The sequence below is a fragment of the Numida meleagris genome, chromosome 2 (genome assembly GCF_002078875.1).
Source record: "Numida meleagris isolate 19003 breed g44 Domestic line chromosome 2, NumMel1.0, whole genome shotgun sequence".
NCBI lineage: Eukaryota > Metazoa > Chordata > Aves > Galliformes > Numididae > Numida > Numida meleagris.
The window spans coordinates 25,882,421-25,908,859 of NC_034410.1; the positions used below are offsets into that span (position 1 = coordinate 25,882,421).

At 35.1% G+C, this 26,439-nt stretch overlaps 1 protein-coding gene across 5 annotated transcripts in view; it reads left to right on the forward strand.

The window, feature by feature from the left end:
* PHF14 (PHD finger protein 14) overlaps positions 1–26,439 on the forward strand; it is a 168,892-nt gene that overhangs the window by 35,614 nt on the left and 106,839 nt on the right. For all 5 annotated transcript variants that reach the window (XM_021385973.1, XM_021385974.1, XM_021385975.1 and 2 more), the window contains exons 6-14: positions 165–276; positions 2,367–2,504; positions 4,344–4,490; positions 8,272–8,542; positions 9,005–9,111; positions 10,331–10,426; positions 11,980–12,083; positions 13,462–13,593; positions 23,105–23,273. In XM_021385973.1, the coding sequence (XP_021241648.1) occupies positions 165–276; positions 2,367–2,504; positions 4,344–4,490; positions 8,272–8,542; positions 9,005–9,111; positions 10,331–10,426; positions 11,980–12,083; positions 13,462–13,593; positions 23,105–23,273 (1,276 nt within the window). The remainder of the gene's footprint in view (positions 1–164; positions 277–2,366; positions 2,505–4,343; positions 4,491–8,271; positions 8,543–9,004; positions 9,112–10,330; positions 10,427–11,979; positions 12,084–13,461; positions 13,594–23,104; positions 23,274–26,439) is intronic.

Below are 26,439 nucleotides of genomic sequence, written 5' to 3' on the forward strand. Positions count from 1 at the left end.
AAATTCCAAATGTGCATTCCCTCCTTGCTTCTAATGTATTTTCATTTAGATACTGTTTTTCTAGCATCTGTAACATTTACGTGTACTTAAAAATCTGCAGATGGTGAGCGTAAGATGGGAAGAAAATATTGATAACAGTAACCTGTATTTATTTGCTGTTTTAGGTGGGTCCATATTGTTTGTGCCCTCTATGTTCCAGGAGTGGCATTTGGAGATATTGACAAATTGCGGCCAGTAACACTTACAGAAATGAATTATTCAAAGTATGGTGCCAAGGTAAGTTGAGAAGATATATACTCCCAACCAGTAGCTTTATTTCACATTTTTGCATGGAATAACGTATGTCTTTCCAATCTTATTTCTCGTGTTTATAGCAAGTGCAGTGAGGTTTAGGAAGGCAAATGCAATGAAGTTCATGTTTGTTATAACTTTGCTCTTCCCTCCCTTTTTTTTTCTTACAGCTATTTTTTTTCCTTACTGCTATTCTCTGTAATTTCTGTCACTGTTTGTCTCTCAGCTTCCCTCATTTTTATACACAGGTGTCAGTTACATACTTTTAAAGTCAGTTAGTGGCAGATTGCCAAAGTATGGATGGAGAGAGAAGAGGATTTATGGGATGTGAAATGAAGGAAAGGAAATTGAGTTGGATTAAGAAAGAGACAGATGTACATGCAGTAAGAACTACTTTAGGTTCTTTGTAATCATAAACTAGAATGCATAGGGTTGCTACGAAGCAATATTAACCTCCTCCATCACCAGCACCAAAACAACGTAAGAGTGTGGGACTCTAAACCTGAACAGAAAAATGTCTCTACTATTAAATTTTTTTTTTACATGTAAATGTTCTCAGTCCTGGTCGAAGGTGTTCACACACGAAACATGCAGAAAATCATTGCAGAGGGCAAAGGCCAACACTAATTTGCTTAATATTGTTGCTATAGCCCTGGAGACATTGCAGAGAATCCATGTCTGTTGGGGTAATGTAAGGAAAGATAGCTGTGCTACTGCTTTTCTAATGCTTAATTTATGCATTGTAAATTTCGTAGGGTGTCAATTTGTCAAGCTGAATACTAAATTAGAATATGTAGTAACTGTTTAAAAATATAGAAACTTTATAAAATAAATTTAAACACTCTGGATGGCCTGTGTGGAACTTATCTATATTAGGAGCATATTCAGCATGAGCCTGCTGGGGTATTTAACATTGCTTAGAAACGTTTGGTAGCTTGCTCACCCTTTTTTTTTCCTTTTTTTTTTTTTTTTTTTTTTTGTTTCCATATGAAGTCTTACAGCCTTATTGTTGCAAGGAATCATACATTTATTAACATTATGGAAGCAAGACTGTGGCTAAGATGAGTGAACTGCACAGATGAGGATTCATTACTCAGAGCTGTAAACTATCCCTATTTGCTGTATCAAGTGTGGAAGTTACAGCTTACTTAGCTAAATTTCCCCCTGGAGTATCGGTTTAAAGTAATAATCTATGATTCAATTAGTTTCTTTTCTGTTATGTGTTACTGTTGCACAGATAAAGGGTGCCTTTTTAAGGAAGTGTATGCAGTGTTTTGAGATTATTCTGTCACTGAATTTCATTTGCAGTTCCTCTCTGTTGTTGTTTAACTATCTGCATGGAGATAATTTCTTTAGGTGGTATGCAGCTTTGCTCCGTACTCAGTGTGTGAGAGATTAAGAAATGCGTGGCTGTGTAATTTTAGGACATCTTTACACACTGGATAGCAGTGCTGCTTAAGCAGCTTCTGTTCCCTTTTGCTTATTCCTGCTTAGGTACTCACTGCTTTAGTTTGCTGGAACACCTGTTCAGTATGAATTTGTGGTGAACCGGACCAAGGAACTAATCTGGCTGAAAAATAAGCTTATATTTTTTCCAGGTCACATTAGTGGGTAACAGTTTGCTGTGTTGAAAACAGCTATGCTTAGAATGTACGTAGGCAAAGCCTTAATATTGTGTTTAAGTGAATCATAAACCTTATTTATTGATATTTACATTTCTTGATTTTTTTTTCTTCTTCTGTCACATACTGGCTCCTCATTCGTAGCTTATCAAAGGAAAGTTATGGAGTTATCTATGGCTTTCAGTCATCCAGAGGGTATAAGTTCATCCCACGTGTTCTTCAGGTCGTTTAAGCATTTTTCCATTGCTTGTTGAAAATGAAGTCAGTTGTTGGGGTTTGGAATTGGTGAAGCTTTAAATATTGTCATATGTTAGCAATATACTTGGTTTCTGTACCATGCAGGAGTAAACTCATTACCTGTTTTATATTTATATGTAAGCTGTAAATTATGAAATATTAAGCAAAATGCACCAGCAATACTTACTGTGACATTTTTCACCCTTTCTTATTCAGGAATGCAGTTTTTGTGAAGATCCTCGTTTTGCCAGAACTGGAGTATGCATCAGTTGTGATGCTGGGATGTGCAGAGCTTATTTCCATGTGACCTGTGCTCAGAAGGAAGGCCTTCTCTCCGAAGCAGCAGCAGAAGAGGTAGTTCTGATGTGCCTATGGAAAAGATATAATCAAAGGGTTGCATGAAAAGCCTGTGAGGAAGACCTGAAATGCTGCCCTTTTTATTCACTATTTCTGAGTAAAGTGGTAGGCCAAGCAAAAGAACTGTCCAGAGAGGGCTCTTTGTTCGTGAAATTCGCCAACTCTGAGCATCTTTTGAAATGATGTGGAAAAAGGAATAGAGGTTATACGAAAGTCAGCTTAATATTCTGTAGATAAATGAACAATTAATTCTAACTGTATTTATTGAACTTCACCTGGGTTGACACTTCATGGTGTAGTATAGTATTCTCTGTGTTTCATAGAGTACAACTGTCTCAAGTGTCTTAAGAAATTAACTGCATTTATATTTTTTGTGTATTTCTTCCAGTGTTTCCTCCATATTGTGTATGGCTTTCCTTGTAGGAATGTTACTCTGAGGCATTGGAATCCATTGCAAACATTTACAGCTTACTGATAAATTTTAATCCGTGCTCTTACCAGTCATCTTCCTTTTAATATAATTAAAACAATCCAGATTTAAAGCTCTTATTTAGAACTCAGTTTTACAGTATAAGTACTTAAAGGTTGCCAAACTTCATTCTGATTTTTATCATTTTGATTAAGCCTGTCACGTTCACATTTGCACAATTTAACTTACTGCCTTAGGAAGTATCACAGGCAACGCACAAATAAGCACTACCTGCACTATTGACACGGAAGCTTTTGTTTATGAAAAAACAAACCACCTAATGGTGACTCTTAAAGGGTTCGCAAAATTGTGTGCATCTGTGAGACTGATAAATAGGAAGATTGCAGTTACCTCAGTGTTCCTCTCCCTAATAAATTATATGAAACACTGATTCTTCAGAAACTATGTGAATTCTTGTCTTTTCACCTTAAAATTTTCTTACAAATTTTTTGTAACTAAAATATTTTTAGTCAAGACCTCAAAAAATCTAACTTGAGGGAGCTGCTAATTTTTGAGAGTAAGTTGTTACACACTCTGAGAATCTAAATCAAAATAAAAATTTTTTTTTGTAAGAAAAACCTCTACAGATTTTATTATTCTGCAGGTTGTAGGTGGAGTGAAGGAAAGTTTGATAGAATAGTTATAAGATTTTTATTGCCTAATGTAGGAAGACTGCTTCAAGTTCTTCTTAATCTGTATATTTATTATGTTGTTTCTGCAGTTTTCAAAATACGCTGGCAATGAAATGTATTTCTCAGACTGAATCTTCTCATGGCTCAGATATTTGTAAACTACTTGCAGTGTTTGCATATGCTGAAAGTTGCTATAAACTTTCAGCCATGATAATGCGCAAATGTGATGGAACTAAGAAGGAGAAATAGGAACAAAAAATAATGTGAGAGATAACTAATTAGACAAAAATCACTGAAAAATCATTTGAGAGAATGAAATATATTGACTTTCATACTACTCACTTGTCAGTTCCTTGCAGGATTTTATGCAAAAGATGACACAGTGAAGCAGTGAGGAGTTAGCAGTAAATGTTATATGTGAAATGGATTTGTATTTCTTCTGCAGTTTTTTTCTGGGATGAGAAAATAGTGCTGTGATGAAGCAGCACTGAGTTAACTGCTTAACTTAATGCATTTAAAAATGTTCAGGGTCATGCAGTGAAAAAGATGGAAAGCCACTTTATATGGTCAATTATATCAACATGACAAAATTGATTTAGAAACATACATATTTAAAAAAAAAAAGTGTATTTGAACACATGATCTGTTGGCACAATGTCTGTGCTTTTTAGAGCCTTTTGGCATTGTATGTCTTAACTTACTTTTGTTCCTTCTCCTTTGTTTTCTCTGAAACAGGATATAGCTGATCCGTTTTTTGCTTATTGTAAACAGCATGCGGACAGGTTAGACAGAAAATGGAAACGGAAAAACTACTTGGCATTACAATCTTACTGTAAAATGTCCTTGCAGGAAAGAGAAAAACAGCTTTCTCCAGAAGCTCAGGTATTATATTTTTTATGCAAAGGTACCTGCATTAATCATCCATGCTAAACAAGAAAGGACAAGGATGGGTAATTGTTTTTGTTGTAGGGAATTAAATGTGAAATGTGTTGATGGCACATAGTTCACATACCAGTGAATTATGTGCAGGTTTGGGCTTCTGAGAACTATTTTCAAGCAACTTATTGTCAGCTAAGAATCTGTCCTTAACTGAATTGAAAAATTTTATTTGTTTGCCTGAAGATGGTAATTACATTTTCACTGTGATTCATAGATTTCTTTTTAACACTTTCTTCTACAGCTAGACAAGACATATTTCTATGTCATTATTCAGTGGAAGCCTACTTTGTTTTCTGTCATAATACTTGGAAATAAGCTGAAGAGTTCAGCTTGCCTGGAAATTTTTCTGGCTAGATCAGTTTTTCACTTGTTGTAGGACTTACTAGAATTTTATGTGCAGGTTTTCTGTTTTCATTTGTTTTTTTTTTAATATGTAGTAAGTATTTCATCTGTAGTACAGAGTAGGAGATACCTGAAGGGCAGTATCTGTATCCCTATCTACTCGCTGAGCCATACAGAACTGTTACTGCATAAGCTCATCTGATATATGTTGATACAAAGATTTCAGTCCTTCCAAGGGAATTTGTGTTTAATGTGTGTGGTTAATTTTTTCCTTGATCTGAGAAGTTTGTGGCCTTCTTGACTTTCATGACTAAAGCTATGCTGAATTCTGTGGACAAATAGGAGCTATGCAGAAAAGCAGCTTTGCACTTGAAGGAATTGTGCCTAATTTGTTTTTGACCTTGACAGATGCTTTGTAAATAATGGAAGAATGAAATTATGGAGAAAAAAAAAAAACTTTTTTCTCAAGGGAGAGCTGTAGTATAATAACCAGAAAATAAATTTTCATATGATCAATATCATGATTTAAAAAAAAATGTATTTTTTTAGTTCTTCAAGGATATTTAAATAAGCAAAGAAGATTTAAATTGAAAATGAGCCGTGCATTTGAGAATGAATATGAGCAAACACTATCACAGAAGAATTTTGAATAAAATATTTCTGTGAGGTGCGGAGTTTGGTATGACTTGATTGAAAACAAGCTACATAAATGTGTAGTACTCTCACCTCTCAATTATGTGAATTATGTAGTGGAGAAATCATTATGCTGGATAGTATTCATATCATTGTGGTAGGCATTGGTTGTGCAAAATTAGTGTGGGTCCAGCGGGGCTCTCACTTGCTGTGTTTTTAGGCCTTTGGTTAGAGCTCTGCATTTGTTACGTGGTACTACTAATTCCAGTAAGTTCCCTGCATTTTTTTCTCTTCCTGCTCTTTCCTCCAAAGCAAGACTCCATGAGTATGAGATTTCTATGAAATAATTGTTTGAGTGCTTACTTTGCATTTTTAGAACTGTAAAGGTTTCTTAATACGTACCAGAAATGTCTGATTGGGTAGCTGACGCAAAGTACATATAAATTCATATGCACATTGTATGCATGAGGAGGTAAAAGACCTATTTCAACAAAAATAGTTGAATTTACTGGAGAGTTTTTGTCTGAGAAATAAGAATCTATAATGTGTGTACATACAAACATAATAAAAGCTTACTTCTGTAGCAGTTTTAAAGCTGAAGTAAGGTTTCCAAATATTGATAAATGAGTATGCAGTTGTTCAAATAAGTTGTGCGGCTGTGAAAGTGGATTTTTGAGGCACGTTTCTAGAGGAGAAAAAGGTGGTGCTTAATGCTTTGTTACCCTGACAGGAGTAGTTGAGTAAACAGTTTGGCAATTCCTGTGTCCCAAAAGAAAGAAAATCCTTAGAATATAATATATGTAACTGTCTAGGACTGTTATTGATTGCTGGAAAATATTCTGTTGAAATACTTCCTTTATATCAATAAAGGAAATGTACATTACTTGAGTAAAGTACATACTTCAAAATTGCTTAAATCCATGCTTACTGTTAGGAATTTCATTTAGACTAGTCAGTCTGATCTGTCAGCTATTTCTGGAATTAGGCTCTGAGAATATAGTTGCATGACATATTAGATGACCTCAAGACCTTCCAAACTGAGCACGTCATCAAGTAGAGAAGCATCGAGACCAAGGAAGATGTAAGCCATCCTTGTTTATTCTGGTGAAGAATAAAGCAAGGTGGCATATGCAGGTGGATCTCTTGCTTGCTGATTAATGTTCAAGATAAAAGCCCTTGGGCTTAAAATTAGCCTGCAAGGCATGTTTCTCATGTTTCTTGGTTCTTAATGTTTGAGACCTAGTAAGGTAACGTATTAAACTCCATCTATAACAATACCTTCAGCAATGCTGTTTGTAATCAAAGATGTTCCTTACACATGGCATATGTATAAATGCAGACTTTTTTGCTTTGGTCTGAGGAGTATCTCATACCATATGGTGGGGTAGTCAGATTGGTTTATCTGCTTCTTTATGCAAGCAAATGAACAACTTCTAACTCATAGTCAGCTGAAGTTTTGCCTCTGAAGGTTTGTATATTGATGTCATTTTCTGCCAGACTTGCTGCTGCATAGGGTTCCCACATGACAATTTTTTTCCAGCTGTCAGCAACAACTTGATTGATCTGGGGCTGATCTCCCAGATGGTCACAAATATACAGATGTCATCAGCAACATGTATTGTGAGCTTCTGCTGATTTCAGTTCCCTTTAGGTTAAGATTTTGTCAGATAATAATAAACTAGTTTAACATTGTAAAGAGAGAGGGCATTGAAAAAGGAGTTCCTACAAAAGAATGTCAAGTATGGCAAAAATACTATTCCAAATAGTATTTGGAACCAAATTTTACTGATCACATAAATAACAGAATCATAGAGTTTGGAAAGGACCTCTGGAGACCATCTAGTCCAACCAACCTGCTAAAGCAGGTTCCATGCAGTAGGTTAAACAGGAAATCTTCCGGGTGGGTTCTGAATACCTTCAGAGGAGGAGAGTCCACAGTCTGTCTGGGCTGCTTGTTCTATTGCTCTGTAGTTCTCTAAGTAAAGAAGTTCTTTCTTATGTTCGTGTGGAACTTCCTGTTTTCCTGTTTGTGGCCATTGCCTTTTGTTCTGTTGCTGGACACTGATGAAAAGAGGCTGGCCCCATCCTCTTGGCACTCATTCTTTAGATATTTACAAGTACTAAGAAGATCCCCCCTCAGTCTTCTCCAGACTGAACAGTCGCAGGTCTCTCAGCCTTTCCTCATAAGGTAGATGCTCCAGGCCCTTAGTCATCTTTCTTGTCCTTTGTTGAGCTCTCTAGAAGTTCCCTGTCTTTCTTGAACTGAGGAGCCCAGAAATGGACACGATTCTCCAGTTGTGGCCTCACTACAGCAGAGTAGAAGGGGAGGATTAGCTCCCTTGACCTGTTGGCCACACTCAATGTATTTTCAATAGGTCAGCCAAGGTTTTTCCCAGTGAGTTTTCGTGGGTCTGTCAAATTATAGTTTTTGGAAGGGATTGTCTGAAAGCCAGCAATAATTCATGTTAATGAAGTAACCTCATCAAGGAATCTGTTCTAAATTCTTCTAAATTCTTCTTAGAATCTTCTAAAACCTAGTGAAAAAGTAATGCTATTGAAGTATGGTTTTTGAAGTAAAATCAGAAGTCTGTTAGTGTATTTCTTGAGTCAAAATGTTGTAACAGTATTTATTAGATTCTTCAAGGGTTAAACTGAAAATAAGATGCAGTTGCTTTCAGAAATGTTGGAGCTCAAAAATGATTTTGAATTGTTCCCTTATATTCGTAATTCATGGAAACTTTTGTTGTAGGCTCGAATCAATGCCAGACTGCAGCAGTATCGTGCCAAGGCAGAGCTGGCTCGTACTACCAGACCACAGGCCTGGGTTCCCAGGGAGAAGCTACCACGACCACTTACTAGCAGTGCTTCAGCCATTCGCAAGCTTATGCGCAAAGCTGAATTAATGGGAATTAGTACAGACATTTTTCCAGTTGATACTTCGGATACTAGTTCCAGTGTTGATGGAAGAAGAAAACATAAACAACCAGCCCTCACTGCTGATTTTGTCAATTACTACCTTGGTAAGGATAAAAATTGCATATTCTTCTCAGTGAAAAATAATTTTGCTGTATTTGTACTTCTTCTTGTATTTCTTTGTTAATAGGCAAATACGAATTATTTTTTCATTTTAGGTCAGAAATATTATTGCACAATATACAGAATGTTACTGACTTCTTTTTAAAGAAGTTTGAGGAAAAGAAAAAACATCTTTCAAATACAAACTTGTGGAATGGCATGTTTTTCACATTGACTGTCCAGTGGATAGCTGATCAGAGCTCAACATTTAAGTAACTACACTGGGTTGTTGTATGCAGCAAAAAGTAAATGTTAGGGATGTTCATTCTGCTGAGGCTGTGTAGTAAACCTATAATTGTGTGCTTCTTTTTAATGGTTTTATGCTTTTTGTTGCTTCACTTTTTTCAGTGTGTAGAACTTGAAAATATAGCCAAGGCTAGGAAATAATGAAATTTTCTTTTAAATAGAGAGAAATATGCGCATGATTCAAATCCAGGAGAATATGGCTGAGCAGAGGAATATCAAGGACAAATTAGAAAATGAGCAAGAAAAGCTTCATGTGGAGTATAATAAGGTGAAAAAAAAAAGAATAATAAACCATTGTATTGTTTAGTATTGCTGCTGTTAACTTTAGTAGCATTTCACTTTCGGAACAAAATGACTTAGAAAGAAAGATGCATAACATTAGCTTTAAAGAAAAGTAATATTTAAAAATATTTCATTTTAAAATTTTCTGTGGTTATTGGTCCCCTATCACAATATACAAGCAGAATCAGCATTGCCTGTGGACTGGTTCTTTAACTGTCCCCACAGATAGTTCCTGTAACAAATCGCAGACAGAGCCCTCTCCAGAGAGAACAGTCTTAAGGCCCTCTTGTTTTCATTCTTCATATGCATTTCATTTGAGACTTTGAGACAACAGTTTTACACCCCTTTCCCCCCGAATTTATAACATAGCGGTTGTGCATTAAAAAAAAAAAAATTACTTGTTTTACTAAATAATTATTATTTCTGTAAAATTTAAATATTCTAAATAGAACATAGAAATACTTTTGTAACAGATGACATTTCAATTCTTGCTCAGTTCAGTATCCTATCAACTGATGATTGCTGCTAACAAAAGACAGTGTTGCTATTAACTCTTAAACTGTTAAATATTTGTTTCAAATGAGAACATATGTATATGAAGCAGCAGGCTCTTATGAACTGCTGAGTTTGAAGGGAAAGGGAGACTGGAAGAGGGAGGCTTTTATCCGCATTAATAGGTTATATATGCTGTGTGATTAATTCCTGAAAAACTATCCCTTCTCCTTGCATCCTTTTAATAAATTGTTTCTCCAGTAGAATGAGTGGAAGTTCTTTGGTATGGCAGTATAGAGCTTTAGTTCATTTTGATGGTTACTTGTTATAGTCTTGCTGCTTAAGTGGTAGGGACAACACGTACGAGACATTGCTGTATTTTAAGATTTACTTTCTAATTGTATTTATGGAACCTTCTTTTTTATGTTGAAATGCTTCAGATCATCTTCTTAAAACAGGTGGCTGCCCACATTTTCAGTTTAAATTGCTGAATGATCGCAGTGATCTCAGCTATCTTGACAGGCATTTCACTTTTTTAAAATCTTACAATAAAGTAATGCACCTTTGATAGGTAAGAAGTAAAAGAAATTTTATATACCTTATAATATAAGGTATACCTTATAATATATAAGGTATATTATACCTTAATGATATATATATACCTTATATACCTTAATGATTTTTCTTTCCTGTTTTTTTCTTTAACTGCTCAGCTTTGTGAGTCCTTGGAAGAGCTACAAAATATGAATGGAAAACTACGAAATGAAGGGCAAGGCATTTGGGCTCTGCTGGGTAGAATCATTGGACAGGTTGGTTTTATTTTGTTTTTATAGTTCATAGGTGGACCCAGTTTTCCAAGAATAAGCTTTTTTCATTCTGTCTGTCACTTCTGTGGCGAGATTGATTTGATCAGACCTAGGCTTCACTCTGGTTATAATGTTTTCTGATTGAAATTTATAAACTTCTGCAAGCCACCTACTGGAAATCTGTACTTTAATTATGTTGTTGTAATAGCGATCTTGTTTGCAGAATTCTTCTGTTTGTTAGAATTGATTGACCTGCCATCTGTGAGAAACTGAACATGAAGCACAAGTTAATCCTACCATTTTTGTCTCCATGTTGTCTTTAGTTACTGTAGGCTTCAAATGGTATGAGAACTTGATGACTTATATAAGATGCACTGTGTATACGATGCTTTTCTAAGTAGACAGAGTAGAGTATTTGGTCAAATCAATATAAAATTTAGGAGAACAGAAGATTTGGATTACTTCCCATTGCCAGTAGTTATGTTTTTGTTCCCTTTGGTACACATGGAGTAGAGAGAGAAATGTAGATTCTTACAGTGTTCTTATGTTTGATATCAAAGCCATTAAATGACAGTGGACATTTTAGCTTTCAGAGAGAGGTTGAAATGATTTCCTTTTACAATTTTAAAAAAGATTGAATAAACTGCTCATTGTGAAAATACGGATATGCAAATAGATCATAATTTTGCGATGGCTTTTGGTACTGCTAAGTTTGTGGTGCTGTTCAGGAAATGAAACTTAGCATTTGCTTATGGAGTTATTTTTTGGGGGGGGTGTTGTGTTTTTTTTTTTTTCTGGTTCTTTTTGTCAGCCTGTGAAGAAAAAATCTTCAAATAGTACTTTACATCTCTTGGATAAGGATCCAATCTCTTGGATTTTTTTTTTATCTGCTTTTTAAGATGTCTTTGGAAAAAAGTATTCACAAATATATTTCCTGGTGCAAATGTTACCACCACCACCACCAACAAGAAGAAAAGAGTAGAATTCATTTGCACAGCTTGCATGGCTTTTTTCCAGTTGGTTGAACAGATGCAGACCCACGGGGCTGCTGAGAAATGACTTTGATAGATGGCTGCTGTCTGGGAAGCTAGCGTACTGCAGATTACTAGAAATCCGAAGAGAATCTTGTCTGCTTTGTGGAAGGCTTGGTCCAATAAGATAATTTTTCTAATTAACCTATCGAGTACCAATGTACTAGGGATGCTGGATGAAAAGCGAACTGCCTCAGCATTATTCTGTCAATTTTGTGAATTTTGCCTTTCTTATTTCCACTTTATAGACTATACACATTTGTCCATCCTTCTATCTTAAAGCTTGGCATGAGTTTTTAAAATGCTAGTAGTTCATTATGCTTATTGAATTGAGAAATGAGCATAATATTACTTTACCTCAATATGATTTTTTAATATAAACATCTGTAGTTGCTTTTGTTTGTAAAATAGATGGCTAAGCCATTTCCCATTCAATTTGAGTCCTGTTCTTCATGCATTGAGATTGGAATGATATTCTTTAAAAGTCCCAAGACTCATTGTACTGCATTTGTTCAAATCCAATAGAAATTGAACATACCTGCAATTTTACGTGCTCCTAAGGAAAGAAAACCAAGTAAAAAGGAAGGAGGAACACAAAAGACGTCTACACTCCCAGCTGTACTTTATAGGCAAGTAATGAAGTCTTGACAGAATGGATACATTTTTTTTATTAAGTTGCAGTTTCAAGAAATTAAGAGAAAATAGTTTGTTTAAATCTTGGTTAACAAAATGCTTCAGAGTTGTCTTAATGCTTTATTTCTGAATGCTAAGTTGAGGAAATAATTATTCACCTTAGCACACATGAATGAGCTTTTCTTTTGCTAGCATGATAGCAGTGCTTTAAGAACAAAGATAAATCTTTACAACTGATGTAGTCTTTTTTTAATGAGTGATACAAAAATTTTTAACTGGTTGTGTTGTGTTTTTCAATGTAACCATCTGTGCTGATGATTTTGCAAACGGTGCTGCTACTTTTTAGTCACCGTGGCTGGGTACATAATACACCTATTACATAAGAATAGCTACCTTTTATTCATGGACTGTCAAATGCCTTGGGATATCTTGTTCTTCTAATTTCTGTACTTGTACTTTTTTTTTTTACTTTTCCCCAAGAAAATATTCACTTATTCTGTTACTGCACACTTTATTTCACCTACTGTATGTTAGGAAGCCACTGATGAGGTCTTAACTAACCATAAAGGTGGAATATATGCTAGGATATCCGAGAACATGACTGTGCTCTTGAACATATTTCTCTTGCTACCAGCTGAGTAGTGGCAGTCAGTGGCTTATGGAGAAGGCAGCAGCCATGCCTCTAACCACATCATACGAGCAGTATCTTGCCCAGCTAGAAGGATAAACAAAGATGTAGAAGTTAATTCTAGTACTGTGAGAGGCTGAGATCTTGAGAACGTGTTAGTGGGGTGGGGATTTGGTAGTTTACACATATAGACAAATAATAGGAGTTATATTTTACTAGTTCTGTTGCATTCACAACCTAGTCCTTTAGATCCTCCTATAAGGAGATCAATAAATCTCTGATCCTTTGGAAATAATTGATCTAAAATGTTTATTTCTTTACTGGAATTATAGTAAAATGTAATTTCCTATTAGCTGGCATATTGCCTAGTGTAATAGCAGCGCAGACCTGTTTTGAAGTATTTGCATGACTGAAATAAGTCTGATTGCTAAGACTGATAATAGCAGTGTGATTTTTCTGTTTAAGCATTTGGATGGTAAAGGTAGAATTCTTTTCCATTTGCCACTGGTATGTTTTGTCTGAGTATCAAGCAATTACTTACTGATTAAAAGTCCTTAAAAATTAGAGTGAAGATCTCTTTATTGTTAACTATATTAAGTGGTTTTTATGTTTTACTGTGTATAGATAGAAGCTCCATAAATAATAGTTATGCACTTACATGAAATTAGTTGCCATACTGAAGCTGTCACTTGTTCTTTGTAATTTCAAATGTAATTATAATGCTTTTCTACTGCCTACATTAAAAGTTGCGGAATTTGCAAGAAGAACCATGATCAACACCTACTGTTACTGTGTGACACTTGTAAACTCCATTATCATCTTGGTTGTCTGGATCCACCTCTTACAAGGATGCCGAGGAAGACCAAGAACAGTTACTGGTAAGAATGCAATTGGTGTTTTATCTTACATTACATCTGTACTTAAAGTAGGACATAAACATGAACTAGCTGGCAAATTCTGTTTTAATTTTGCTATCTTAAGTGGGTTATTTTATTTTCAGCAGTGATGACTGAAGGTAAAATGTTACATGGCAAAGATTTCTCATTACTAGCCTAGTACAAATAGGTTATAGCTTTAATTTTCTTAGCTTTTGCGTTCTCTGATTATTGACAAGATGTAAGAATAGCAGAAAACCACAGGAAATGAACAGCTTGGTTTTCTGTTTATCTCAGTGTCTCACACTGATTATCAGAGCAAGAGGAGTTTCTTTGATATATGTATACTTGAGGTGAGATTAAGAAACAATGGTTTAAAGGTCTGACCGCTTTATCACATATGCTAGTCAATCAGGGAGATGGGGAGGGATGGCTGGCGATAATTACGAATTGGGGTGATGGGGAAGGGAAAGCAGGCACCGGGAAAGATAGGAAAGAGCAAGAATGATGTAAAGCAAGGATAGTCACCACCAGAGATCCCGAAGCGTCCCGTTGCACGATATTCCAATGGTCTGAGGCTGATACAGGAGCAAGAGCACAGGGGAGGGCAGCAGCAAAGTGGCCAGCCCTAGGCAGCAAGCAGGTACAGCGACAGTGAATCCAGGAGAAACAAGTAGGCCTCAGGTAGCAGGCCCAGGAGAGTCGGGCAGCAGGCAGGTATCACGTGATGAGGCATCTGATATCAGACACAACCTCTTGGTTGTAGGTCCATTTTTTATCCTCTTCTTCTGCCAATGTGGCATTCCTGGGCACTTAAGTAAGAGTCATGTGCAGGCATCCCTGAGCATGCAGGTATGGTTATCTCCCTCGAGATGAGCCCACACGAAAGACTACTTCTTGGCCATTAAGCTGCTACTTACCTCTCCCTGTTGCCCCTGGCCTGCAAATCTTCAGACAAAGGATCTCTCGAACTTTGACCGGGAGTTGCCTGGACTTGTCCATCTGTGTCCAACAGCAAGCTTTGAGACAAAGGTGCAGAAAAAGGAATGATCTCTTACACTCAGGGCCCAGATACACAACTCTTCTGTCTAGATCTTTAAGAAAATATTTGTAAGTAATTAAAAGTAAACTTGTTAGTAGTGTTTTATTGCAATATAGGAAATCACTTGGGTTAACTCTGTCTTCTGCAACGGGAAAAGCATATGTATAATTGTACTTACTACAGTTATATTTCCATGAATTAAAATTCTTTCTGTGGGAGTGGAGCAGAACAAAAGCTAAGTGTAATAGAGAACTGTTAATGTGTAGATGTGCTGATTTCTAAATGTCATAGAATTAGTGTGCTACTCTGTTCTGCATATTTCTAAACTGCTCTGAAATGTGTCAGAAACAGTTTTTATCTGGAAAGAAGTTAGTGTACAGCATCTCTAGGAATGATCATCACCTAGTCTGAATGCTAAGATATCAGATCAGTATATTCTAAGAATTCATTCTGCAAATACAGTGTAATGATTATAATCCAGAAAACTCCACTTCTGTTTTTCTTCATATGTCACTTAATTTTTCTTTAGACTTCCATAGAACATCTAAATAATCTTGTTTGCACTATTTTGATGATGTATTGTGTGCAGATCAAGGTGGCTGATACCTGAAATGAGTGGTCTCTTTTCTTTTTCGCTTTGTTTTATCATAATATGATACAACCTGAATTTATACCAGTAAACTTAATAATTTGAGATTTGCTTTAAAAGCTGAAAAGCTTAGAAAGATTCACTCACTAAAATTTTTCTGAACGTAATTTTCCTTAAATTATTCATTACTGTCTATGATTTTGGACATCTGTCTATTTTGAGGAAATTCTGTTCATATCTTTGGTCCAATTTATGAAGCAGTTACATGGAAGTTTTTTACAGGATGTTCTTGGTTTCTTTTTAACTTGAGTTGAAAAGACTTGTTAACAGCCTTTGGTCAAAGATATAAAACTATAATTCTCAATAGGTGTTAGAATAGGACAGGTAGCACACGCTGTTATTTCAAAGTTCTGACTTATCTTTGTTGTTAATTCATGCTTCAGTTAGACCTCAGATCACAAAGTTTGCTTTTACTTCTAATTAGCTAAGACATATTCTAGAGACTGAGATTATAGCAGACAAATTGATCTGTATTGATTACATTCTTTTCATCATTTACATGCCTTTATGTATTCTTTTCAGGATCAGTAGAGAGCATACTGAATGAACCCTTAATCTAAGTTGGAGTTCAGCAGGTTTTTCCCACCTGCTGTTATGAATAAATTTTTAATCTTTTGATTAAGCAGTGAATAAAAATGCAGATTTTTGATGTACTTTTCAGATATTTCTATAGAGTATAATATGAATTTAAGCAAAAAGATTAAGTAAGAAGATGGCTATTGTGGGAAATTCCTTGAAATGTTAGTCAGGTTGAAATATTCTATTTAAAGTGATTGGAAGTGTTGACTTTAATCCACTTTGAAAACAGGAAATGGTTTTAAATAATTTTCTTGATTTTTGTTTTCCATTCCATTATCACTTGTAATCATTTACTTCATAATTACTAACTTAAGCCTTTACAAGAGGTTTGACAACAAATTAGCTGTCATATAATTTGTAGCTATATATTTATTTAATCTTTGGTTAGTTTAGCTTGAGTTTACTCCATATAGTATCCTCAGAAATAACAAAAGACTAAGAAAATAATTCAGCTTGCGTGTGTGCCACTATGTGGATTGGTTAATTGTTCTTTATTTTTCTCCATTTCATGCTCACTGTTTTATAGGAATTTACATTGCAGCTTACAAAAATGGATTTTGGAATTGTTGAAATAAATCTGCTACTAAATGTAAGAAAAAGATTAAAACCTTTGTTATATTTAAGGGCTAATTCATTAAATGAAACCCAAATTATAATTAGTGTTCAAAGTATTTCTACACATTAAAAGGAGGTGATTTTAAACTTGGCAAAATCGTAGCAAATCTTTTGTCCCTGGTAACAGTGCCTCACAACTTATAATAAACATGTTCCAAGTGCTTAATACTAAGAATTTTCCCCACTCAGAGGCCTGACAGTTTTCTCCAATATAACGTTTTTGCACTTCGAATATTTTAGAAATAAATTCTTTTTAATATAGTAAGTTCAAAGTTTGTCCTCATTTTAAATGGGCATGACAATGCTTTCATCTTCCATTACTAAAATAGTTAATTTATATCTGTTTGTACGTGGTACTCTCAAAGTAGACCGGTGATTTTAGAGTGAAATGCTGTGGCATATGTTTATTTACAAGTTCAGAAATTTTGATTTTTTTAGAAATGTTGTTAAATACTAAAATATTCATTTGAGTCATGTATTGTCCTAAGTGTAACTTCTGTTGTCCTTCCTGACAGCTTGAATAGTTTTATACCCCTGCCCTTTCTAGATGAAGTAGGACTTCGTGTTTTCCTAGTGGAAAAATTTGAACCAATGCAAAAACAACATAGGTGTTGAAAGATGATACAGTGAAATCAAGATCTGACTGTAAAATATTGACATTTTTATTAAGGAAACACTTGTTGACTACCAACAGAGACCAGCTCTTTCTATTGACGCCAGGTCTCTGGAAAAAACAGTAACAACCTCTGATAGCGTATGAAATGCCAGGGACTGAGATTAACCAAAGTGGGTTTAGTGATCATATTCTGCTTGATGGTTTTTATTTTTGTTCCTGAAGGCCAAAATATTTTGGTGGTAAAGTTGCTGTGGGAATTCATTTTGGCCACAGACTAGAATGAGTCCTTGACCAATAGTCCCATGAGTACTCATTCTGTATCTGGCCATTCATTCATATTTCTGAGACCAGTCATTGAAACCTGAGCCAGCGGGTCTTGGCTTGTTTTTCTTATCCAAATGGTAAGAAATCAGACACCTAAATATAAATGTGTGTGCAATGTAACATTACATATATAAATTGATGTAGATTTTTTTTCCACTTGTCCTAATTGAAGGATGTTCGGTCATTGCAAATGGCAAATTTTGTGTAACTTTATTCTCTGAGAGAGATTATTTGAAGCTCTATGAAAAACTGTTTTGGTTAATATACACTGTCTTTTTATCTCCAAAATGAAACAGAATGAAGCAATCCTCTTTTTTTCCCCAATTCCAGTACACAATTCATCATGTTTGTTCAAATTTCTAGGACACAGCTGTTGTCTTAAAGCTATTATTCCATACATTCCATATTTCTTAAGCTCAGAGTGATTTAATTGTTTCAAAAATTTCAAGAGGTGATTTTTATCTCCTATAGACTTGTTTTCCCTAATTAAAATCTCTTAATTACTGAACAGTTTTCCTTTTTAAAGTGAGCACAGAACCGTTTTCTTAAAGACCACTGTAGTGCTGTTCACTCAGCACAGAAGATTCAAATTTACCCTTTTCACAGTAAACACTGCTCTGAGGATCCTTGTTTCTTCCAAATCCTCTTCCTGTCTATTGGCCTGTTGTGATTTTTAAGAACTTCTGTGACGTTCTGAATGAGTCCTTTGTATTTTCATCACACAATCAACTACAAAGTATGCAGTGTAGCACAATTAGTCAAGTGTAATTCTTCCATGGTATTATAATTGAACAAGACTTCAGTTTTTCATAATGTTAACAATAATGTTGTCTTTTCAATGAAACATCACAATGTGTTTTTCTGTTTTTCTATCTAATACTGCAAAGAACTCGTTTGCTTCATTACAAAAATTTTATAATTAAAACTAGGTTTGTGTTATGTTTACGTATATGTTGTCTTTGAGGTCTGTTTGCAATATCTTCAACTTCATGACATTTCATTTATAAAGGGATAGTGTTCAGTTTTCTACAGCTTTTCTCATTATCATTTCACAAATTTCCATCAGTACATAATGTGCATGTGGATTTTCTGTTGCATAAGTCTACAACATAAGGAAGCATCACAATGTCAACGCTTGCACTGAATTTAGGGGGAAGTAATGGGGTTTTCTCTCTTCTGTTTTCATCCCCGCTTCACAAAAATAATTCTTCCTACTTATTTTATTGGTAATGTAAGTCTTTTTCATTTTTATCTGTTTCTAGGTTAAAATGTGTTTTCATGCTATTATTTTCTATAACTTTGTGAGAAGCACTCTTTGGTCTTATGGTGCTTACCCTAAAGTAAAACATTTGAATTAAATCATTACCTGAAGCTGCCTACATTCAAAAATATATTCACTACTTGAAGCTACGCATGCTCAGAAATGTATTTACTACTAGTTATTTGGACAATGCAGAAACACTTGCTTTGTGGAAAGACTTGATAAGCAGTGTTTCAGAGTTAGCCTGGACCATTAGTTTGAAAATTAATAAAGTGTTTTCTTTTTCATTTGCTGCTCCTGTCTTTTGCTAGGGAAGTATGAGTATCTACTTACTCTGTTGGATGAGGAAGTACCTCTGGTACTGCAGGTCCTTGTACTAACTCACAAGCACGTGTCAGATTTAAAACATGACAAAAACATGCATACATTCTGTAGTTTGTTTTTAATGCTTAATCCAAGACTATCTCTGTAGTTAGAAAACCTTCTAAACATTACTGAGATTTCATGAATTAAACATTTCCAGTAAGTTTTAGGAGTCACTTTATTGGTTATCTGACAGATATTTTTTTTTTACTTCCTTGGGAAGCTGATAATATCTCTTAAGCCTCTAATCTGCAGTTTTTTCTTCATAAGTATTCATGTACAGAATTAGAGAAACCAAAGTTTGAGCATGAGGCTCAAAACACTTTGTGGTGTGAAAAACAACTTGTAGTATCTGCATCATGGAGTTATGGCTGTTGTAATAATACCATGGTAGTGTTGTCTTTTCTGATGAACGGATGTTTTGTGTATGACCAATATCTAACTAGATGTCTGGTAACACCATTTCTCATGGGACTAAGATGTTGCATTGCCTTCATTTAACTTTCATTTAAATTTGGCGTTTGTACTTGCCTTTGAAAAGATGTGGAAGACTATTTTTTTAGTTATTTTCACATAAATGGAAACAAGAAAGAAGCAATATGATCAACATGAAAGCTCTTATAATTCTGAGTTAATGATCATTTAAGGAAAGTGTAAGGTGGTACTTCTGTTGAGTATATTTTTGTGTTGAAAGTGTTTCTTTTGGCTGTCAAGTCTCTTTTGTCATGATTACTTGATGTCCACTGCTGTAAAGGATTTTACCTTTCACATACTATGGGAATTTGTTTTTGCAGTAAGTTAAAAAAAAAAATCACATCTGAAATAAAGGAAACTGTTGTTAGTCTGTGCCTGAACATTATGTTCAGTTATGGTCTCCTGTTTTCTACAGGGGGCAAATCTATTTCAACATTTTAATGTGCATTTTGGAGTAAATCACTTGCTGCTTTGTGGTTCACATTGTGGACCATGAAACATGGTAACTTTCAGATGAGTCCAGAAGATTATTACATTCAACTACTGATTTTCCCTGAGGCTAGATTAAGCAAATCCAGAGTAAAGGCAAAACAAAAGCCATGTACAGAAATAGAATCTTCAGCAGTGTTTTTCCTATAAGTTACTTGTGCTGCTTGGCAATACTTGCTAATTAAGACATAGTCTGAACAGATGGAAAGATGACCTGTTGCGATAGGTTCTCAATTCACTGATTGACCTTGAAGAGACAGAATAAAATGAACATGACTTTAGCATTGCCAGGGAAGGAATGGGAGTTCCGTGCTTTCTGTGAATATATTGGAATTAAATAGCACAATGGGAAAAAAGGAGTGCTTTAAATTCAAGAACCGTGTTGAAATAAACCATAATAGGAGCTGAAAGTTAGGAAGATTTCTTCCATGTTAGAAGACTATATTTCTGTAATAGCTTTTCTGTGGATCTTGTGGGAGCAAACAACAAAACAACTTCATAGCTTGACTGCTTTATAAAAGGTTTGATGAGATGTAGTTACCTGTGGTATTAGATGCTATTCCAGTAAATCAGGAGTTTCCTTGGAAGTTCGCGTTTGTAACTTGCATTTTTTTCCTTCATCTTTAGTGTATTAGTAAGGTTTTGTTCCGTGTGTTTACCTCCTGCCTCCCATCATGCTGTGGTTTTGCAGCTTTCTTTTTGTGGAACTTTCTTTTTTCTTTGATTGTTGTGGGACTTTTTACCACCTGTTTCAGAACAATCTTGGTCATAGAAATGGAATTTCAGAAACCTGCAGGTAGTATCTTACCTCTTGGATGAAATGCTTGTTATCTTCTCCATTAACATCATCATTACAATAAGATATTTATATGTTTAAATAGGGCCCTAGTGAAACTAGAGTACTTTACATGTCTGCATAGTTTTTCTGTGCAATTGCCTGAGCTTATGGAGGAGAAAAAGGTCTTCCCTTTTAGTAGTCCACAGCTAAAGAATGGGAATGTTTTAAATAGATGCAGAGTGTCAGATTCAGCAGACTAGATTCCCAGCTCCAGATATTTTTGTAAGATCATACCACTGTTTTTTCTCTTATGAAAGCTTCATTTTTAATGTAGCTCTTTAATTATAGAATGCTTTTTTAAATTTACATACAGTACGTACTTTACCATAAGTCTCATTTGTGAGAATTGCTCAAAATGGCGCTTAGGAACAGTTTCACATCTATTGCTTACATCTGTGTAAGCAGATCATAGCAAATAATTTTAGTTGTGCTTTCCATTTAAATGTGACTGATGCTGCAGTGTTAACGAAGGGCTGAATTCCTTGTGTTTTGACCACTAATTAATTCTTCATACAATGGTATCTTTCCTGCAGTCTGCCTCGTAGTACTTCTGCTTTTCTGGATCAGCAAATGCCACTAGCACTGCCACGTGTCCTATTTTTAATCGTTTGAAGTGTTTTAACAACAATAGATGATTAATCTTCATAACATTATAATGCAGCAGCAATTGTCTTAATTTTACATATGGAAAAATTAAACCAGACAGGTGTTGATTTTGCCAAAGTCACACTGGTAACAGTTCCTCAGTCCAGGATTAGACCCTCGGTAATATAACTTGTCAGCCACTGGTTTGTGTAGCAGACTGCAACCAATGCCAGTAGCTGCAGGTGTAGCCAGATGTTCAAGTAAATACAGAGCTTTGATTCCCATTGGAATAGGCTGTAAGACCACTGATGGACTTCTTTTTTGTTTGGTTTTTTTCAGTTGGTATATATAAAAAAAAAAGTTATGGAACCATACATCACAAGCAGCCTTTGTTAAAAATGCAGTTTAAAAGCATTTTGTGTGTAGTATTTGTGGTTTTCTTCTGTTGAGTTGAACAGGAATTGGAATTTGGACTAAAAACTAGTCAGCAATGGCATTTCAAAATAAAGGCAAGAATGTTTGCTTTTTAAGATCACTTGAGTTGATATTACTGGAGCAAAACTGTTTCTGTTGAACATACCCAGATGACAAAATCAGTACATACCCAACATATGTTCTTGTGGTTAGCTGCATGATGGGCATGCCTTCTCTCAAGTGTTTATTAACATTTAACTTCAAATAACTAAATAAATATTTTGGCCCGTCTCCTTGCAAAGCACATTTGCAACTTCATTTAGATAACGTTTAATTTAGATAACTTTTAATGCCAATGAATAGCAGGGCATTTTTTATTTTTTAGTGGATACTATTAAAGGAATATGTTGAATATACAAAAAACATTGATGAATTAGAATTACTTGAAAGGATTTATAGTTTGCTGAATGGAAAAAGTGTGAGGAGAAAATGAAAAGAGCCTCTGTCCATGGATATCATTTTAAAATTTTCATTTAACGTATTTTTAGTTACCATCTGCATTTATGACTTCGCATAAAATGAGTCATTTCTGCAAATGAGAACAAAACTTGTTGACTTTCCCATCTTGTTAATCCTATCTTGGAGCTTGTCAATAGCATTTCCTCAGATGATGTACGCTTTGAAGTTCAGATTGTGATTAGGTACTTTCTCAGAAACTCAACAGGCATGTATTTTCAACTTACTATTCAAAGATTATTAATATGTAACTATTTTTTTTTTTTTCAGATTTAAAATCTTCTCCCTTAGGAAATAGATTTTACAATTGATTTTCATAATGGACATTTTTTCTAAATCCCTGGCACTAAAGACCACTCTCGTCAGAATGATTTCAGCAGTATGTCATTGTAGAGATTAAACTACACCAGCATTTTCAATAATGAATACATTACAGATCAGTGGACACCATTAAACACAGGGATATGGTAGAATACAAATGCTGAAGTAAGATTATATTGTACTTCTAAAATCTTGCTTTTCAAAGTACTGTCAAAAAGAAAGCAACACAGCAACAGAATAAGTCTCACTGTTTTTATGCACAGATGATTATCATGCATTTAAGAGATTCTTTTAGTTGCCATAGGGTTTACTGACTTTAATTTACTTCTTTTAAACCCAAACACTTCTTTCTTTTTTTTCTACCTCAACACGTTTGTTTTTGTGCTTTTGTGGCTGCGGTTTTAAATAAAAAATCTTTCACTTCACAGGCAGTGCTCAGAGTGTGACCAGGCAGGTAGCAGTGACATGGAAGCTGATATTGCCATGGAAACCTTACCAGATGGGACCAAAAGATCACGGAGGCAGATTAAGGAACCAGTGAAATTTGTTCCTCAGGATGTGCCACCGGAACCGAAGAAAATTCCAATCAGAAATACGGTAAATAACAGCTGAGTTATTGTTATACAGCTCGTATTCATAATAGTTTTGTTTAAAATAACTTATCTTTTGGGCCTTTTGAATAAGCTTTTATTACTTATGTTGAGTAAGGCTTTATAACGTGTTAAAAATGCACTTTTGCTGAAGTAAATAATAATGTGTGATACAGAATTCTAAACTAAAGAGATGTGTAAGCTTTTCCAGTCGTCTTGATCACTAAAGCCCTTGTTAAGTGCAGAAAAACAGAAAGCACTGTTTGCACTTAAGCTTATCCTTTACAAGTGTTTTTTTGCCTTAAAAGAACAGGCACTTTGTTCTCATACACTCAGGTAGATATATATTGACAATTAAAATTGAAAAGTAATTTATTTTGTTATATCTGAATAACCTGCTATCTGACTGCATAGTTCTTGATTATCACAAGACCCTGTTACGGCACTTGCCTGTCATTGTGTGTTTTAACTTTCCTGGTGGATAGCGGTGCAAGTTTTTATCATTCATTTTTGTTTGGTGGTGTTTCTTTTTTCTAGCTTGCTTTTGTTTATTTTGTTTTTAGAAGAACTCTTGCTTCTTAGACTAAAGAAATGTTTAACTTCTTTCACTTTAGAGTAGAACTTTGCATTAATCTCTGTATTCCACTGTGTTCTTCTAGTGTTCTGGTGCTTAACATTTTGTTCTCCTACTCATAAAACAAGGTTTTCTATGTGTGATGTGTCACATCACTCACAAAATGTACATAAATTTTATCAAAGGACTTTTTGGTCCAGTTTAGGGAATAACTCATGCTCCACTGACCCTTTGTCATTCGTAGTATTTATATGTAAACTGGTTCTTTCAAAATAATACCAATCTTAGAACATATCTAAACTCACTCAATTTAGGGTTAGATATACTTCCTCTAGCATACAGTTGGTTAGATTGATTGGAACTTCGTTTTCTTCGGAGGCATTTTCTGATTTACGATGTTTGTACTAGTAGATACACTATACTTCTCTGTGTATACCCTCGTGGGATTAAGCAGGTTTTTTTTCTCCTAAATGTTTGGTTTAAATAAATTTGAATATATTTGGAATGCTTGGGCTGCAGCTTTGATTTACCTTATAGTTCCTTTTCCTAATCTGTGATGAAGAAGAGCTTTAAGAATAAAACCATAGAGGAACCTGAACTGGAAAGGGCCCATAAGGATCATTGAGTCCTCCTAACTCAAGACAAAACAATTAATTTAGGTGTAACTGTTTGGACTATTCACGGAATTAAATTTTATGAATAACTGGGTGCCTGTAGGGGAGAAACATTTTTTTTGTCCTCTTTCTTCTCACTGAATGAAAATTCCCTTCTTCCTTGTATGTGAGATTCAGTAGGTTCTTAACAGTTGTCTGGATAGGTTAAACTGACTGTGGTCATGTTGTTCATGTAGAAGAGAGACTTAATCTGGTTTTCCTGTTTACTGAACTCTTTACATTTCTTCTCCCATTTTTCTTCTTTCTCTTTCCCATTTCTAAACCTAATATAGCGGTAAGGGTTAGGAATTGATTGGAATGATTATGGGAAAGAGAACTAAAAGTATTGCAGGAAAGACATTCATACTGGTGACAGAAGGGTGATGTAAGGTATAGTATGGATTTGTGAATGTACAGGAAAGCCAGCTTGCTTTATGTCATTATTTTATGATTTTTGTTATTGGTATTCTGCATCATAACATCACGTGGTATACTGGGAATTAGAGTTAATGCTGTAGTTTCGTGGGTTGTCATTAGTTCTGCATATCTGTCTCAGAAGAGAAAGAGTGAACTACAGCTCCCAGAAGACTTTGTTATTCCATTTCCGTTTTCCGTTCAGAGGGAAAGATAAAACTGACTGGGAGTCATGAGACTGTTCTCTTCCCGCTCGTCTCTGCGGTGTGTGCTCCCTAGCTGTCTTACCTACAGCAGTAGAGTAAGGCCTTTGGTTTTGAACACTCTCACTATATTAGTCATGGAACTAGCCTGAACTGGGCCAGAACCATGATGCATCATTACTCTGCTTATGCGATACTGCCCAAGTTTCTTCTGTGCGAAGTGTAGAGAAGTTTGTGCAGCTGTTGTTAAGTGCTCCCCTCACTGTGATGATAAGTCACTGATGCTGCATGGGGATCTGGTACCTCCCCTATTAACACGCATGCCATTATATAACGTAGTAATAATATTTACTTTGAGTGAGCCAATATGTTGGCAAAGTATGACATTACACTGTGGAAGAATTATGGCTACCAGTCTGAGAAAGACTTTGTTCCTCTGGTTGAATTTTTATGTTGTCTTTCAGTTCTCTCCAGTTCTTCTCTTTTCTGCGAAACACAAATTTGAAAGATATGGTATCGTGTTATAAAGTTATCTCTGATAAACTCTTTAGCTGTGATTGTTTAGCTTTCCTGTAGCTGACTTTTTTTTTGTTTCACTCCCCATTGTCTTTTGCTTAACCATGGAAGAGAAAGTTCACACACTTGATAGCTTGCTTGTTTCTTTTTCTGAACTCTGCTGAATTCTTTCTTGGGTTTGATACATCTAGGCGGTGTAACAAAATGAAAAGTGCTGACCTTGGAAGACATAGTAGACACCTCCAAGTTGTATGGGATTCCCAGCCACCTTCTTTATTAGAAAGGAAGGATTTGGTCTGATTATGGAGAGAACTTCTCCGTGGTATGATTTAGTGGTGATGACCAGATACTTGGTCTCTCTTTCGTGTATTTACTTGATGTAAATATTAAAATAAGGAAGAAAAAAGTGAGTAATTTGAAAATGTATTAACTTCACAGTTCTTTCATCTTAGTATCTCTGAACATTTTATTCAATTTAGTTTTGTTTTGCAAGAAATTGGTAAACCCAGTGTGGAGTCATCCTTGTTTACAGTTATAATCAACGAGTGCAATTAAAGACTGTTGAATTTTATGTTTGTTGCTTTTAAGGGAATTTCCATGTGTTTTGCATAAATTTCAGTTCTTAGAAGGCTTTTGTTTTGTTTTGTTTTGGTGTTACTACATACCCAAGAAAACAGAATGCATCTTACCTGTTTGGATTTCATTGTAGCAGTTTGTTGTATTTAGCTCTTCGTTACTTTGTTGGCACAAATTATGGGTAGGCTCTACTGTTTTTTATTTTGATAAATTTGGATTAGGTATTATTAGCTGATA